This window comes from Mastigoproctus giganteus, chromosome 12 (assembly GCF_048544385.1).
Source record: "Mastigoproctus giganteus isolate SK-2022 chromosome 12, ASM4854438v1, whole genome shotgun sequence".
NCBI classification, from domain to species: domain Eukaryota; kingdom Metazoa; phylum Arthropoda; class Arachnida; order Uropygi; family Thelyphonidae; genus Mastigoproctus; species Mastigoproctus giganteus.
In genome coordinates this window covers 1,724,267-1,742,082 of record NC_143586.1, presented here as the reverse complement: position 1 = coordinate 1,742,082, position 17,816 = coordinate 1,724,267, and the positions used below count along the sequence as shown (strand labels likewise).

Genomic DNA, 17,816 nt, shown 5'->3' with positions numbered 1-17,816 from the left:
CTTGGATATTATGATACGGTCAGATATGAAGTTCTCCAAGCATTGTAGACTGGTTGCAAAGAGGGACCATGGTGTCCTATCGATGATTTATCGAACAATTGCTAGTAGAGATAAGGACCTCATAATCCCATTATATAAGGCTATTGTTAGACCACACTTGGAATACTGTGTTCAAGTATGGAGATTGCACCTAAAGAAAGATGTTGTTCTTCTTGAAAGGGTCCAAAGATGGGTAACTCGCCTGGTGAGATCGGTAAAAGGGTGTCCATATGACAAAAGACTTTGAATATCGAAGCTTGGAAAGATGCAGAGCTTGGATACTAGACACTTTAGAGGAGACTTGATTGAGATGTTTAATGCTCTGAGAGGCATAAGCAAAATGAACAAGGATGAAATTTTCACGGTTATAAATGATTCTAGAATTAGGGGACATAATTTCAAGTTACTGGGGGAGTTGTTTAGACTGGATTGCAGGAAGTTTTATTTTAGCCAGTGAGTTATAAATTACTGGAATAAGTTACCTACATGGGTGGTAGAGGCTGACAGTCTGGGGAAATTCAAAGGTCAGCTGGATAATTACCTAAGGGAGGAGGGAAATGCATAGGTTGTCCATTTCATTTTCACTTATTAATTTTTATTATTATTATTATTATTTTATTTTATGTATTTTTTGTTATTTTATTTTATTATTATTATTTATTATTATTTTTTAGCTAGTGCAGCATAAGCCATAGGCTTCCTTGCACCATGTGGCCAGGCACCTCAGTAGCCAGGTGGGAAGGAGCGGCAGTCCGTAGCACACGCTTCTTGATTAGACCAGGGTTCGAGCCCGTCACCACCAAATACGGAGGATGCGGAAAGGTCAGGGAATGACCACTGCATATTCCCGGAGCAATATGGCCTCAGTTGCTAATGCTCCTAAAAACCAAATAACAAACAAACAAACAAACCATGTGGCCATTACTAATACTGATAAACGGTGTAACTTTTAAATTATTTGTAAACTCTCGAAACTGACCAAGGTAAATGCTAGGAAAGGACAATTCTTCAGCATATTCGTCAACAAAGCAAACTTTGTGGAACATTCCGTTCGCTAGGAACTATTCGTAAATATTTTCCATCACTCCACAAAAGAATTTGTTGTTGAGCGACTAAATTTTCTTCAATAGGTATAGGTTCACTCATTTCATCATATGTAGGAGCATCATCGTGTTTCATTTTTTCATCGAAGAATGCTTCATCAATCTTGATATCATACAGAAGATACAAAGGAGTTGTAAGTAGATACTTTAACCAAACCCTTACATCTCCTTTATGAACCAAGCCTATTAAATAACTCGATTTGTGTATTTTTTTACATTTGATATGAATGTTAATGTAATAATCGTCATCTGTTCTCCGAGGCATTTGATTGACCATCGAATTAACATTTACAGGAACATTTGTAATTTGGCCCAAAATTCAGTATTGGCTGAAACCATGTCTTAGTCTTCTAATTTGCATGAATGGTATATGAGGAGAAATGAGTTGCTCAGTTACTAAATCCAATTGAGGCAGATGAGGTGGAATAGCAGGATAAACAAAACCATTGCTCTTCAAAAACGTTGGAATGGAATCATTTTTGACAGATGCTCAACAAGTATTACACGCCTTCATAGTCATTACATCTGCAGTTGGAAATTCTAGGAGTAGTAACAGGTAACTTCCTGAAGTGCATAATTTTACATCATTTTCATGCCATAATCGATCGCAGATATCACAAACAGCTCCATATGTATTTTTCAGAAATTATTATTCAAATTCTTTATAGGAGTTACGGTCCTCTTTGATGTTCTTGTAAATGATTTCATGCTTGACTACCGTTGAAACCTGTGGATAGGGCCGGATTTATGTATAAGCAAAATAAGCAGTAGCTTAGGGGCCCCCACCCATCGGGGGCCCCCTTGAAGAAAATTCCATAATTTCCCATGAAAAGATGTCGATTACTTTAGATTTTATTTGGCAAAATGAGAAAGATGAGAAAGGAGAAACACGACATGAAGCTGCATCTATAGCCGATAAAATGGAGACTTTGGAATTCATTTTTATGTTGAAGCTCTGGAAATTAAATTTAGATGAATTCCATAAAGTATCTAAAACTCTTCAAGATCCAATGACGTCCATCACTACATGTTCGAAACTGTACTCCACACTTACAACCTTTGTACCAGATACTCGAAATAAGTTTGATTGTATTGAACATAAAGCAATAGAAGTCTTACCAAATGTTGATTATTAACCTGCAACATCTAGAAGAAAGTGACGGAAGAAACAAGTCAATGATGGCAACGCACCTGATGTTATTGAAAATATGACCCCAAAAGAAAACTTTCGAATAACATCTTTCATTCCAATAATAGATTCGTTATTGGTAAACTTGAAAACACGGTCTGTAGATTACAATAGTATTTCGGACACGTTTTCATTTTTGACTGACTTGAAAACAAAAGAATCTGTTGTGAGAAATAATGTAAATCAGCTGCTTAAGAAATATCCAAAAGATCTAAATAATGATTTTACTGTTGAAATTTTAAATTTTTTTACGTATGTGAAAGACACATACCCTAATACCAAGTTCAATCACGAAGAGCTGTACCATCTTATATGCCAGGACAACATTTTTCTATCATTTCCGAACATTGAAACGATTTTATGTTTGTATTTAAGTTTGATGATATCAAACTGCACTGGAGAACGATTGTTCAGTAAACTGAAAAGAATAAAAATCTATATGCACACGACTATGTCTCAGGAAAAATTAATCGACTTAAGTATTCTGAGTATGGAACACGATAAGCTGCGAACTCTTTGCTTCAATGATATAATCGACCAATTTTCCACCGTCAAAAGTAGAAAAAAAATGTTATAATGATTTTGATGTTTTTGATGGGAATGAATGTATTTAAATTGGAAATATAATATATATTTTTAACTTTGTAAGTAAATTTTTTCTTTGTCGCATATGTATTTATATTTATTATATATAAAGAGATAACAATAAGTGCATTTTTTAGATTTTTTAAAATTAAACTTTTTGGGGGGCCCAAAAAATTTTGTACTTAGGGGCCCTGCAATACCTAAATCCGGCCCTGCCTGTGGAAGATCTACAACAGGTGACTGGGCTGAAATATGCTTTCGTTTCCTTTTGGATGGTGCAAACGAAGCTAGTTGTTGCAGTATACTCTGCCTGGTCGAATTCGAAATCAACTGAAAATCCTCAAGTAATTCCTTTGAACTCAAATCTTCTGGATCGAAATCTTCAGGAAGTTTTTGAATATAATATGGTGATGTTGACGGTTCAGTTTCTTGATGAGAACTCAATGTAGAAGGGTGATGTTGACCAAAATCTTGAGAAACAGATTTTATTAAACTCTCCTTTTTGTTTTCTTTCTGTATGTATTTGAACTTGTTGTTTTACTCAACCATCCCTTTTAGTATAACAATTATTTTGTCGACATGGGAAGCTTCTTCGGTGGTTTTGAAACTATTATTCTTGTATACTTCTTTCGATTTCCCTCAACTGGAGTTTTAGCCATTTTCTAAAAACTTTTATAGGTATTGTTACAATTCAATAGTTAGCAAAATCCATTTGTAGACTAATATGATAGCCAAAAACTATTGCAAGAAGTTAATGTTTGTTGAAGTGATTGTTTTATTGTTGCATTCTTGAATCAAAGCCATTTAAATTTTAAGCAATGAAATGGTCTTGTGTGAAAGAATATTCTTTAATAAAATCTACAGATTTTATTAAAGTCTGCATTTTTTTTTTTGTTCTCCATGTTTTTCAACTTGTTCCTTTTCAACACGAGAGGTTTCTTCTGTGGCTTTGAAGCTTTTCTTCTTAAATTATATTATTACCTGCTGCTTACTCTATGTCATCTACCTCAGGTTCTTAATCTGAGCAGGCAGAAGTATCCAGTCAGCATGGAGTCTGCTCAAACCAAATATGATAACCCAAAACCTGATATTCTCCCAAAATTACAAATATTGCTTCCTAAGAGACTAGAAGCTACATACATAATTTCAAATTTCATAATAATTTAAAGGTTAGGAAATATAATGAATTAAAGAAACCTTTTCCTTTTTTCCTAACCTAACCTTTAAAGTTAGGTTATTAAATAAGGTTTCCTAACTTAACTTAGGTTTCCTAACCTAACCTTAAAAACGTATAAAGAAATCAGTAATATGTTTTTTTTAATAGTGAAAACATTATATTGTCTGTCATGCCTATGTGTCAATCAGTATATCATTCTCTACTTCTGCTCCAGACGAACAACACACATGCTGTCTGTTTATTGAGAATGTAGGGAGAAACTGCAGTAATGGCAAACCAGTTTGTTCAGTAAATTTCCCATAGTTTGCCGTGGTTCTCGTGTTGGCTTTCTTTACCTTAACCATTGCCATTATTTCATCTTTTCTAAATGGATTGCAGTACTCTTGTTGTATGTAACTTTTTATTTTTTAATAAAAAATTAAATATTTTAAGTATGCTGTGTTTTTATTCTTGTTATTTTCAAAAAATAAAAGAAGTATTAAGTGTTCTGTAAAATTAAAAACAAAAATTTAGGCATAAAATATAGACATGATTCTCTTAATCATGTCTATATTTTAAACTTATTTCTATTTAATACATGAATTGAATTTCAAATAAATTTTAAAATTATTTAAAATTTGACATGTTTGACAGCATACAATATTTGAAACATATATCTCACTTCTTGCAGAGTGGTGTCCATTTTGATTGAATACCATATTTCATTTTCTTGTATTTGTTTATATGAAAGCAATAATAAATCTTTCAAAACAACTCACTGTAGACCGTGATGTTTACTTAACTAACAAGAGAAGAAATGTTGAACTTTAAACACACAATTTGAAAATTTTCAGCAATGTCAGTGCCTATGAGTTTCTGCTCTATTCTTTATATGCACGCAAGTTGAAAAGTGGTGTGACAGCCTGATAGGTACTTGCATTTAATTATTCTACACAAACCATTAAAAAAAAACAGAACCAATTCAGTGATGAATATATTTAGGAAGCCAGAAAAAATTTAAGATTTTTCTTCCAGTTCTCTCTTACACTAATTAAAGGGTAAGCTTGAATGTTATTTTCGAGCTACACCTGTCTGTTCAGTAGCACCACCACCGCCACCAGGTTAAAGGTTTTAAGGAATTTTTTGTGTGAGAATCTATGTCAAAAGGTGTACAAATACACTTTTAAAAAATACACCAAGTTTTCAAAGGCAGCTATCATATCTTGAGATATTTTTAAATCTAAATTTTCAAGAAAAGATATTTTAGCTTTTAATATTTTACAACCAAAATAGCATTTGTAAGCATCTTTTTAGTTAAAAGTAAGGTGAGATTTAAAATTTATTTATTTATTTTATTTTGTGGTCATTAACTGTGAATCAGTCACATGGAGGTGATCCAACCTGAGAATATTTCAGCATTTTCTGCTGCATCTACTTTGTACATGCAATTTAAATTCCCAATAGCTGTTGTTGAAAATGTTTTCTTTGAATTCTGCACAGAAAATTTAGAAATGTCTGTTAGTTATTGCACAATTAGGAAAAATTTATGATTAAGTTATAAGGTAATTATTAACACATGCATGTAATTAAGTTAAGATAATTATGTGCATATGTTGATTGCTCAGTCATGTTAAGTTATTGGTAGCATGCTCTCTTTATTGCTGAGTGCTTTCTTCCAATTGGTTATGTTCTCTAGTTTCATGACATTGATGCATTGTCACGAAAATGGATTCAAAAGTTTCTTAAATCAAATTGTTGATGCACATGCTTCACATTTCATGCAGTGAGCGAGTGCTCCTGTTATTGACAAGTTGTTGTCTAATCAAAGCTTTCATTGCAACATGTGATTTTTAAATTTGAATATGCTCACTGAAATATCTGAAGGGAGTTTTAATTTTTAAAAATGTATTAAAAATATGTTTTTAATATTGAACATGATTTTTCACAGTTGTGTTCAGAAAAGATGAAAATATGAAACATGGTGGTATCAAAAAAATTTAACAAAATTTTGAATTATTTTTGCACACAACACAGGAATTTCAAATTTTTGTGTACCTAATTCTGAGTTAGCTAATAATTTTTATTCTTTTGGATTTTTTAATATTTTTAAAAAGTTTTCCTTGGATGGACTGATTTATGTTTGATTTTTTTTTTATTTCTAAACTTCTGCATTTGGTTATTCACATAACATATAAACAAATACTTGTACTATAAACTAGATTTTTTGCAGTAGATTCTGAATTAAATTATAAAAAAGGCTTAACTGTGGTAAGATTTACTTGAAAAATCCCGTGCTATACGACAAGCGAAGGATGAAAGATGCTTTCACATGTTTTATCAGCTACTTGTCGGTTCAACAGCAGATCAAAAAAGTAAGCAAAGAGAAAAACCTTTCTTTTGCTTTAGTTTTGTTTGTACAGATTAGATTAAATTGTTTATTAGATAACAATGTCACAACATAGTTGTATTATCTCTATTTGTATTATCTACACATAGCTGTGATTAGTTTTTAAATTTGGGTAATTATTTAAAAATTCATACAGCCATTAAAGTATGATAATTGGGGCAATCTACATCTAAGGGAAAGAATGTAATTAGCATTGATCTGGCAGTGGACTGACTTGTTACACCTGTAGATAATTAAGTTTTGAAGACAGTTTAGTTTTACATAGTGGTGGGTTCAAAATTTTTTATTTTTATTTGCCCTTGCTTTCACTTGACATGATCATTGTTTTTTTTTCTCTCTCTCTCTCTCTCTCTCTTATAATGTTATCTAAATTTTACCATTTTGTACATTTACATATACGTGTATTTTACTTGTATCACTCCAAGCCAAAAATAATTAATTCAGTGGTGTCATTTTTAGAATACTAGGTATGATGTGATATGTAAAGGAAGTTTTTCAAACACAGGACAAAAGAATTTTTGTCGATAATAGAATTTTTTTATAAATGTAAATTCAAATATACAAAATTTTCTTTTCTTTATTTTAATATGGGTATCAACTTTCATGTTGATAGAATATTGTTTCAATAGTCTATTGAATTAGGTGGTGGTGGCAGCAAGACACCAAAAAAAAAATTGCTATTGAATTTGTTGGCAAGATTAGGAAACCTGCAACACCGGCAAAAGATTAGAAAAAAAATAAAAAATAATCTAGAAGGATTTTGCATTTAGTTTAGTTTGCAAAAGTAATTAACGGTCTTGTTTCACTTTAAAGAAGTCAAAATTAAAGATAATAGACAGTGCATTATGGCTGCAGGTTCATGCCAGAAAGACGATGCAGAATTCTGATTAGTAAATCCATAAAACTAGCTTTAAAGAAAAGGCCTTGGTATCACATCAAAAGAGTGATGGTGCAGAAAATTTTGCAAAAAGTGACATAGTTTGGACATTAGAAAAAATATTAGGGCTTAGACCAAAATGGATGTCAAATGAACTGATGCAACTTGTTCTAGAGAAGAAAAATGAATAGGATGCATATAAATTATGAGGTAACTATAATACCCATGCTCAATATTTTGCCAAACCCGTATCGGAGAAGTAGTAAGGATTAATATTGAAATAATTATAAAAGTTATAATATTTTACATGTATGATTATATTGTCCTTTAAGATATTACAATTATTGCAAAAAATTATCTGCACCTGGAAACTGTGATGTAAATTTGTCTGAGAAAAAATGGCAACTTTGTTGAAAGTCTGGCTTTTTGATTTGGTGATTATAATGATAAAAGCTAAGAAATTGTCTTCTCTTCAAAGTAAACAGCAAGTTCATTTCACTAAGAGCTAAATCAATGCTCTGGATTTCAAAGTAGAAGCAGTGCCACGATCACTTTCATCTCTGCCTGCAGCTATTGTTAATTTATTAATCTGTGTAACCCCCCCCAACCCAAGCTAGCAGTTTTTCTGACCCACCTCTAACACTGCCTTGATAGCATCAGCAAATATTCTTGCACCCTTTCTATTTAAGTGTATCCCATCCCTATAGAAGCAGTCTCTCCTGAAAACAAGCACAGACCATGCAAAAAATTCTACCACATGAGACTTGTACAATCTCTCCAGGGCCAAATTGACTGACAAGGCTCTAATCATATACTCCCTCCTATCGTGCCTGGGCAAAATTTCAGACACTTTCAAATTTAACCCTAACTTGCAACTTTTTTTTCAATGTTGGCATGTACTTGTTAAGTGAGTCTGCCAATGCATACAACAATATCACCTTTTGTGTCCTTAAAAGATGATATCTGCTCTACAACATCAACTTTTGCTCCCCTGGCAGACGTCATCATCATCATCATCAGCCACTTTCAATCCACTGTGGGATGAAGGCCTCTCCAGCAACTTTCCAGTTCTTTCTGTTTTGTGCAATGGCCATCCGTTTACAACCCACAAACTCATGAATTTCATCTGTACATCTCCGTCTTTGTCTTCCAGGTTTTCTTCTAGCTCCTCTTGGATATCATTCTGTTATTTTCTTAGTCCATCAATCACCATGTCTTTGAGCTATATGACCTACCCAAGGCCATTTTAGTTCTTTAGTTTTTCTAAGAATGTCCTTTACTTGAGTTTGCTGCCTAATCCATGTAATCATGTGTTTCTCTTCTTATCTAACAGTCTGATTCCCAATATAATTCATTCTATTCTTCGCTGTGCAGTTTTCAACTTCTCTTCCATTCTTTCGGTGAGTGCCCAAGTTTCACTTCCATAAGTCATGGTGGGTAGTATACATTGGTTCATTATTTTACATTTCAGACAAATTGGGATGGGCAGTAGCAGCAGTGCATAGCAAACACTTCTTGATTAGACCAGGGTTCGAACCTGTGACCACCAAATATGGAGGATGCAGAAAGGTCAGGGAATGACCACCGCATATCCCCGGAGCAATATGGCCTTAGTTGCTAATGCTCCTAAAAACCAAATAACAACAACAACAGCAACAACAAATTGGGATATTGCTCCTCAGTATGTGACCATATTTTCTGAATGCTATCCATCCAAAATTTATTCTTCTTTGACTTCCAGCCAGCTAATGACTTGTCCCAGATAAGTATATGACTCCACCTTTTACATCACTGCTCATTCAATCTTTATATCCCTTTCTATGGCATACTTGTTCATCATTACTTTTGTTTTAGCCATATTTATCTTTAGTCCATAATCCTTATTAACTCTGCATAACTGATTAAGATTTTCCTCTAATTCTTTGGGATTGTCGCTTATGACCACAATATCAACTGCAAATTGTAAATTGTTTAGGTACTCTCCATTCACATTGACTCCTTTCTGCAACTAGCCTAATCTTCTAAAAGCTTCCTCAAGGGCAGCAGTAAACAGCTTCAGAGATATTGTGTCTCCTTGTCAAACTCCTGTCTCAATTTTAAATTTGCTACTGTTTTTGTCTAGTCTAATAAAGGAGGTAGCATTCTCATATATTTTCTTCAAAATCATAATATATGGGGTATCTATGCCTTGTCTTTCCAGTGCCCGAAACATTGCCTTATGCTGTATGGAGTCAAATGCCTTTTCATAATCCACAAATGCCAGGCATAATGGTGTTTTACCTTCATTTGCTTTCTCCATTAGCTGTGATATTATGTGAAGGTGATCCATAGTTGAGAATCCCATCCTAAAGCCAGCTTGCTCTTTCGGTTGATTCTCATCAAGTATTCTTTTTAATCTCTTAGTAATGACTCTTGTGAACAACTTGTAGATGTGGGATAACAAGCTAATTGGTCTATAATTTCAAATTTATGATTTATATCCTTTCTTATACAGCAAAACTATGATTGCATTATTCCACTGCTTAGGCATCACACCTTTTCTAATGCATTTTGTGAAGCGTCTTGCCAGTTTTTTTGTCATGTCTCTTCCTCCCAATTTTAACAACTCTACAGTAACTTCATCTTCCCCTGGGGCTTTCCGATTCTTCATTTTCTTCAAGGCATGTTGAAGAAAATGAAGAATCAGAAAGTCCATATTCCATATAAATCCATAAATCCATATTCCCCACTGCTGCCATCATTCCCTCGCTCCTTGTATAATTCTTTATAGTAGTCTTCTGCTATTTGAATTATGCCTTCTCTGCTATTTCTAAGTACACCATTGCTGTTCTTCAGTTTCAGTATCATTTGTCTTTATGTGTGTTACTTCCAATGGCTGCCGATTTAAGTCCTTTGTTTTCCCTTAATGCTTGTTCTACTTTTCTTATTTTAAATTTTCTTATGTCCTCTCTGAGTCTCTTTCTAATGGCTTTGCATAACTCAGTATACTCAATTTTCTCCTTGTTAGTGTTTATCTTGCTCTTCATTTGTTGTCTTCAGTTCATCATGACAAGTGTTTCTTGACTAATTTTTTCTTCTTTGGATTTATTTTTACCTATACGTTTCTTGGGCATTATCACTTTCAGAAAGTTGTAATATTCCTCATTGATATCTTGGTCCTGAACTGTCTGCAGAAGCTCAAACCTTTTCTTAAGTTCCAGTACATACTGCTTTTTCTCCTTTTCTGTTATCTCAAAGACCTTCATATTATTTACTCGAGTCAGTTTTTTTCTTTCTTTTCTTACAACTGTGCATCTTACCATTCTGTGATCACTTCCAACATTTACCTTGTTCAGGACAGAAACATCATTCACAATATATCTTTTGTTAGTGAGGATGAAGTCGATTTCATTTGTTGTTTATCCATTTGGTCTCTTCCATGTCCACTTTCTGTTCACCCTTTTCTTGAAAAAAGTGCTCATTACTGACAATCCTCGAGAATCGAAGAGGCTAGTAGGGGCCAGACGTGTTCAAAGCCGCTAAGTGGATTTTTCTTATTTATTGATTTGAAATTATTGTTTTTCTAAAACTTTTAATTTAAATTTAGTAGTATAGCATTATTTTGTGATATTTCTGATTAATCTGGTGTATGTATTCTTTACTCGGCCTTGTAATTGCATAAAAGTATCGGTAAGGGTATCAAATCCACGTGTTACAAGTTGCAACTCCGCTGAACGAGAAGTTTTTTTAGCCATATTTAGCCGCTTATTGAATATTTTTTACATCAAATTATTTTTTGTAAGTAGCTTATAGACGAGACTTAAGGATCGTTAGTTTATTCTGAATCGAGACAGCGAGATTTGAAAGTTAATTAATACTTAAGTGTCCATAGATTACCGTTCGTAAATTCCCGCCTTTGTCTTTGTCATACGATCGTTATATATCGAACCTAGATAGCGTTAGTATAGTATAGGTTATAATATTTTCGGCGATCAGTAAAATCTATTAAACTTGTTGAACTTCGTTGGCATTTAAATTGCACTTTAACTAAATATATATACCGACTTAGATTACAAATGTAACATAATTAATTAATACATAACTGATATGGAAGTTATATAAAGGGAACACGGAGATAGTTAATACTTGACACTAAAAATATATATATACCATTATAACTGTGTTGGGAGATAAATTAGGGTTATAAACTGAAATTGAAATTTTATTTAAATTAAAAGTAATCATGACTCAGACCAGAGCAGCAAAACAAAAGGCTCAAGCTAATGGAAGTGCTGTGGCTCAGAGGAGAGCTGAGGGGGGCAGTTGCCTTCTGAATCACAGCCTTCTAAAATGCACAGCTTGCATGATGTTTGTGGAGCATTCAGGTACAGGACATGATATTGCCATGGGGGATGTCTTTTTTGTGTGCGCGATGCAAGAGTGTATCGAAATCAGGCAACAACTCAGCGTTCTTATGGGCCTATATGAGAGCTTGAAGGATAGGGTGGATGCCCTCGAAGGAACTAAATTGAGGGGCCCATCAAGCTCTCAGCTGCCCACATCAATGCCAGAGCTTGCACTTGGTCATCGTGAAACACAGCGGCAACCCCCCAAGGCAGAATGCGCTGGTCCCAAAGGAACTAGTAGTTGTTGGTGACTCTATTGTCAGGGAAACGGGGAACATGCTTTGTAAAAAGGATAGGTGGAACAGGACCAGGGTATGTCTGCCAGGGGCAAAGGTTGATGACGTTGTAGAGCAGATATCATCTTTTAAGGGCACAAAAGGTGATATAGTTGTACACGTTGGCACTAATGATATCAAGAGTAGGAGACCCGCAGAATTGCTTAACAAGTACAGGTCACTGTTGAAAAAAAGCCGTGAAATAGGGTTGAATTTGAAAGTGTCTGCAATTCTGCCCAGACACGATAGGAGGGAGTATATGATGAGAGCCTTGTCGATCAATTCGGCCCTGGAAAGATTGTGCAAGGCTCAAGGGGTAGAATTTTTTTCAGCCTGGACTGTACTTGTTAATAGGAGAGATTGCTTCTACAGGGATGGGATACACGTTAAAAGAAAGGGTGCAAGAATATTTGCTGATGCTATCGAGGCAGTGTTAGGTGAGTTGGAAAACTGCTAGCTTGGGGGGATACAAAGACGAATAGATTAACAGTAGCCACTGGCAGAGGTGAGAGAGATTCTTGCACTGCTTCTATTGGAATGAGCAGAAGCCTGAAAAACAAGATTCAGGATATTTCAGAGACTGCTGGGAGTCATTGCGGTACAAGTAAACACATGGGTTGTGTTAGGGTAGCTAAGAATAGAAATAGGTGCATGTATACTTCTGTGTACACCAATGCTAGGAGTTTAGTAAATAAATTTGATGGATTTGAGGTATTGCTCAAAACATCAAAGGCAGATATTATTGGGATATCAGAGACTTGGTGTCACACAGATATAAGGAATGCAAAACTGGAATTTGGGGAGTACAACGTCTCCAGAAAGGATAGACTGGATAGGAAGGGAGGAGGGGTTATGCTATTAGTTAAGAAATACATAAAATCCAAGGAAGTGAAGCCAGTGGACATCACAGGACAGTGCAGTGTCGAGTCAGTTTGGTGTGACATAAGCATTGGGAGATCAAAATTGAGAGTAGGAGTGTGCTATAGGCCTAATGACTCTGATGAGTATAATAAGAAACTGTACAGGGAAATAGAGTGGGCCAGTAAATCAGAGAGTCTTATAATGGGAGATTTTAATTTCCCAGATATTGACTGGAGTTTGGGGGCTGGTCACTCACACACTAGCAAGGCTTTTGTGGATTTATTGGATGATTGTTTCCTACATCAGCATGTTCGGGAGGCAACTAGATGGAGGAATACTTTTGATTTGATTATCAGCAGTGACTCTTCATGCATTAAGAATCTGCAGATAAATGAGCCACTAGGTGGTAGTGATCACAGTGTGCTGAAATGGGATTTACTCAAAGATGTAACTACCATTAGGGGTAAAGGGAAGGGTTATTGCTTTCGTAAAGGGGACTACGATGGACTGAGACAGTATTTAAATTCTATACAGTGGGACCAACTGATGATGTTACCAACAGCAAATGCAAAATGGGAAGCATTCAAAGAACTTACCTTGGAAGCTACTAGGCTTTACATGCCAACTAAGAAATATTGTTCAAGGTTTAGGCCTAAATGGATATCAGATGAACTGATGAGGCATATGGCAGAGAAGAAACATGCATGGGATACATACAAATTAACACATGACACAGAAGCCTATGATAGATACAAGTTGATCTGTAACCAAGTTACAAAGGAGGTTAGGCAGGCGAAGGCAGAGTACGAGAAATCTTTGGCAAGGGATGCAAAGAAAAACAGCAAAGAGTTCTTTATTTATGTAAACTCTAGAAGGAAGGGGATGAATCAGATTGGTCCCCTTGATATCGATGGGTCAACTGTTGATGATCCTGCTCAGGTAGCTAACAAACTAAATGAATATTTTGCATCGACATTCACACATGAGGAGTTATTTAATGAGGGGAAAGCCAGGGGTGTATTCAACTCTAGCAGTAAGCTAGAGAATCTTGTAATAACTGAGAGTAAAGTAGAGGAGAAACTGTTGAAGATAAACACAAGAAAGGCACCTGGGGTGGATGGGATCTATCCAGTTATATTAAAGGAGGCAGCAGAGGAAGTAAGCAAACCCTTAGCCATAATTATGAGAGCTTCCTTGGACTCAAGGGAGGTACCCGCAGACTGGAGAATTGCAAATGTGACCCCAATTCACAAAGGAGGATCAAAGGCTGACACAAGCAATTATAGATCTGTGAGTTTAACTTCTGTTCCAGGAAAATTAATGGAGGCACTAGTTAAAGAAGCACGGCAGGATCATTTAGTCAAGACTTCACTTATAGCTCGGACACAGCATGGTTTTGTTAAGGGGAAGTCTTGCCTGACCAATTTGATTGGATACTATGGTGCTCATCGTGGACTAATGTTATTAGTGGAGTCCCTCAGGGCTCAGTGTTGGGTCCATTATTGTTTTCTGTATTTATAAATGATATTGATGATGGTATATCAAGCTTAATGTCCAAGTTTGCAGACGATACAAAGGTTGGCAGGGTTGTCAAGGACACTACTGACATAATGCTACTGCAACAGGATCTGGAAAGGTTGAGCAGATGGGCTGAGAGGTGGCAAATGAAGTTTAACATTGACAAATGTAAAGTGCTACACATGGGAAACAGCAACCCCAGAGCAACGTATCAACTCTGTGGTACTACACTGACAGTGGTAGAGAATGAAAGGGACCTGGGGGTGGTTGTGCAGGCAGATATGAAGTTCTCTGAGCAGTACAGACGGGCTGAAAGAGTAGCTCATGGTGTATTGTCAATGATATATAGGAATTTTTCTAGCAGGAATAAGGAGGTGATTATTCCCTTGTATAAGGCAATGGTCAGGCCACACCTAGAGTACTGTATACAGGTCTGGAGGCCTCATTTCAAGAAGGATGTAGAGCTGCTGGAACGAGTACAGAGAAGGGCAACAAGATTAGTGAATGGAATAATCGGGTGCTCTTACGAAGACAGGCTTAAGTTTTGCAAATTACAGTGTCTGGAGACTAGGCCCCAGCGAGGTGATCTGATAGAGGTGTATAAAGCATTGAATGGTTTGAGCATGCTCAATGCTGATGGGATTCTTCCTGTTTCTCAGAATAATCACCTGAGAGGGCATAAATTCAAATTGAGGAAGGAAAGATGTAGGATAGACGTGCAGAAATTTGCCTTTAGCCACCGAGTGGTATGTTGGTGGAACAGACGTCCATCCCTTGTCGTGGAAGTTGATAGCCTAAATAAGTTTAAGGCTCAGTTGGACAGGTATTTTGAATGAACAGAGGGGTGAAGTGGAAGTGGTTTTTTTTTTTTTGGCTGATGCTGCATAAGCTTGCTTTCTTGCATCAAATGCCTCTACTAACGCTAATGCTAATGCTAATCTGCAAATTCCACAAGTCTATCGCCTCTTTCATTTCTTTCACCAATTACAAAATTTCCTATAGTTCCCCTCTCTGTGCTGTTCTGTCTTTCCAACCTTAGCATTGAAGTCCCCCATAATGATAGTGTAATGGGTATTCTGCTCATCTAGAAGACTCAATTTCGGCGTACATTTCTTCAACCTCTTCATCATCGTAGCTCAATGTTGGTGCATATATCATTATACCCTTTAGTTTGTACCTCTTAGAAATCCTGAGTAGTAGTCTTGACACCCTTGGTGATGTACTTTTGAAATCCAAAATATTGTTTTTTATATCTTTGTGGACCAGAAAGCCTACTCCACCTTCGCTCTTTTCACTGTTTCCATTGGTGTACAGCAGATATCCACTTGATAAACTTATAAGTGATTTATTTCTTCTTCTTGTTTCAGCCAAACCAATGAAATTCCAATTTACATTTTCTAATTCCTTTTCCAGCTCTAATATCCTGCTTTCACCAATAAGTGATCTTACGTTGTAACAGGTCAAGTTCAGTTTCGGTGCATGGCAGCCTGGTCGTACCCAGAGATTCTTAGCACCCTCTGCTTCCAATCTGATCCTCTCACTGCTGTAAGGGGGGAAGTGAAAGCTGCTAGGGACTGAGGGCTATTTGTTTCAATGTGCTCGCAGACATACACTGGTCCTGTTCCACCTGTCCTTTTTGCACAATATTTTTCCTGTTTTCCTGACAATAGAGTCACCGACAACAACTAGCTCCTGTGGACCAGTGCATTCTGCCTTGGGGATTGCAGCTGTGTTGCCTAATGATCAAGCTCTGGCATTGATATGGGCTCTAGAGCCTGCAATCAGGTACCTCAGAGGTGACCTGATTGAGGTTTATAAAGCACTGAGAGGGATTAGTAAAATGAATGAAGGTGGAATTCTCACTGTTCTAAAGAATTCCAGAACTAGGGATCATTACAGGGGTTGAAGTTTAGATTAGATTGTAGGAAACAACTATAAGATTCCAGCATAAGCATGGAATGAGATTATAAATGCCAGGGTGCAGAATTTTAAGCTTGTGCAAACCGATAAGTTTTTGGAAATTTTTACTATCTTCTTGATTAATTAACATATTAAATTGTGTTTTATAAATAGGTTAAATAGTCTTAGTCATGTTCGTTAACTTATTTTTTAAATTTCCCATTACTTGTACTGCTATTGTATCAGTATTTTCCTGCGAATATAATAGCACGTAACCAGTAGTGAAGACGAATAATCGAGTTTTAATTGTGATAAATAAACACTTTGAAGGTTCTAATCATTTGTTTCATATATATCTCTTTTTTTTGTGTTTAGCATTAGCATTAGCATTAGCATTAGTAGAGGCATATGATGCAAGAAAGCAAGCTTATTCAGCATCAGCCAAAAAAAAACAAAAAAAACACACCACTCCCATTTCACCCCTCCGTTCGCTCGAAATACCTGTCCAATTGAGCCTTAAATTTGTTTAGGCTATCAACTTCGACAACAAGTGATGGAAGTCGGTTCCACCAACCAACCACCCGCCGGCCAAAGGCAAATTTCCGCACATCTATCCGACATCCGTCCTTCCTCAATTTGAATTTATGCCCTCTGAGCTGATTATTCTGAGCAAGATGAAGAATCCCATTGGCATTGAGCATGCTCAAACCATTCAAAGCCTTATACACCTCTATCAGATCACCTCGCCGGTGCCTAGTCTCCAGACTCTGTAATTTGCAAAACTTAAGCCTTTCTTCGTAAGAGCAACCCTTTGTTCCATTCACTAATCTTGTTGCCCTTCTCTGTACCTGTTCCAGCAGCTCTACATCCTTCTTGAAATGAGGCCTCCAGACCTGTTTACAGTACTCAAGATGTGGCCTAACCATTGCCTTATACAAGGGAATAATCACCTCCTTATCCCTGCTAGAAAAATTCCTGTATATCATTGACAAGACGCCATGAGCTACTCTTGCAGCTCGTCTGCACTGCTCAGAGAACTTCATATCTGCCTGCACAATTACCCCCAGGTCCTTTTCATTCTCCACCACTGTCAGTGTAGTACCGCAGAGTTGATACGTTGCTCTGGGGTTACTGTTTCCCATATGTAGTACTTTACATTTGTCAATGTTAAACTTCATTTGCCACCTCTCAGCCCATCTGTTCAACCTTTCCAGATCCTGTTGCAGCAGCATAGCGTCAGTGGTGTCCTTAACAAATCTGCCAACCTTTGTATCATCTGCAAACTTGGACATTAAACTTGATATCCTATCATCAATATCATTCATAAACACCGAAAACAACAACGGAACCAACACTGAACCCTGAGGAACTCCACTAATAACATTAGTCCACGTTGAGCAGTGTCCATTGATTACCACTCTCTGTCTTCTGCCACTCAACCATCCCCTTATCCATAGCAGCAATTTGCCTCCAATGCCACACTGCTCCAATTTGTACAGCAGTCTTCCATGTGCAACAGTAT

General features: G+C 36.2%; 1 protein-coding gene across 1 annotated transcript in view; it reads left to right on the top strand.

Annotated features, from left to right (window-relative positions):
- Positions 1 to 17,816, top strand: part of LOC150076628 (uncharacterized) — a 1,101,557-nt gene that overhangs the window by 238,540 nt on the left and 845,201 nt on the right. The window contains exon 8 of the mRNA XM_090386980.1: positions 6,346 to 6,444. Within this exon, the coding sequence (XP_090243106.1) occupies positions 6,346 to 6,444 (99 nt within the window). The remainder of the gene's footprint in view (positions 1 to 6,345; positions 6,445 to 17,816) is intronic.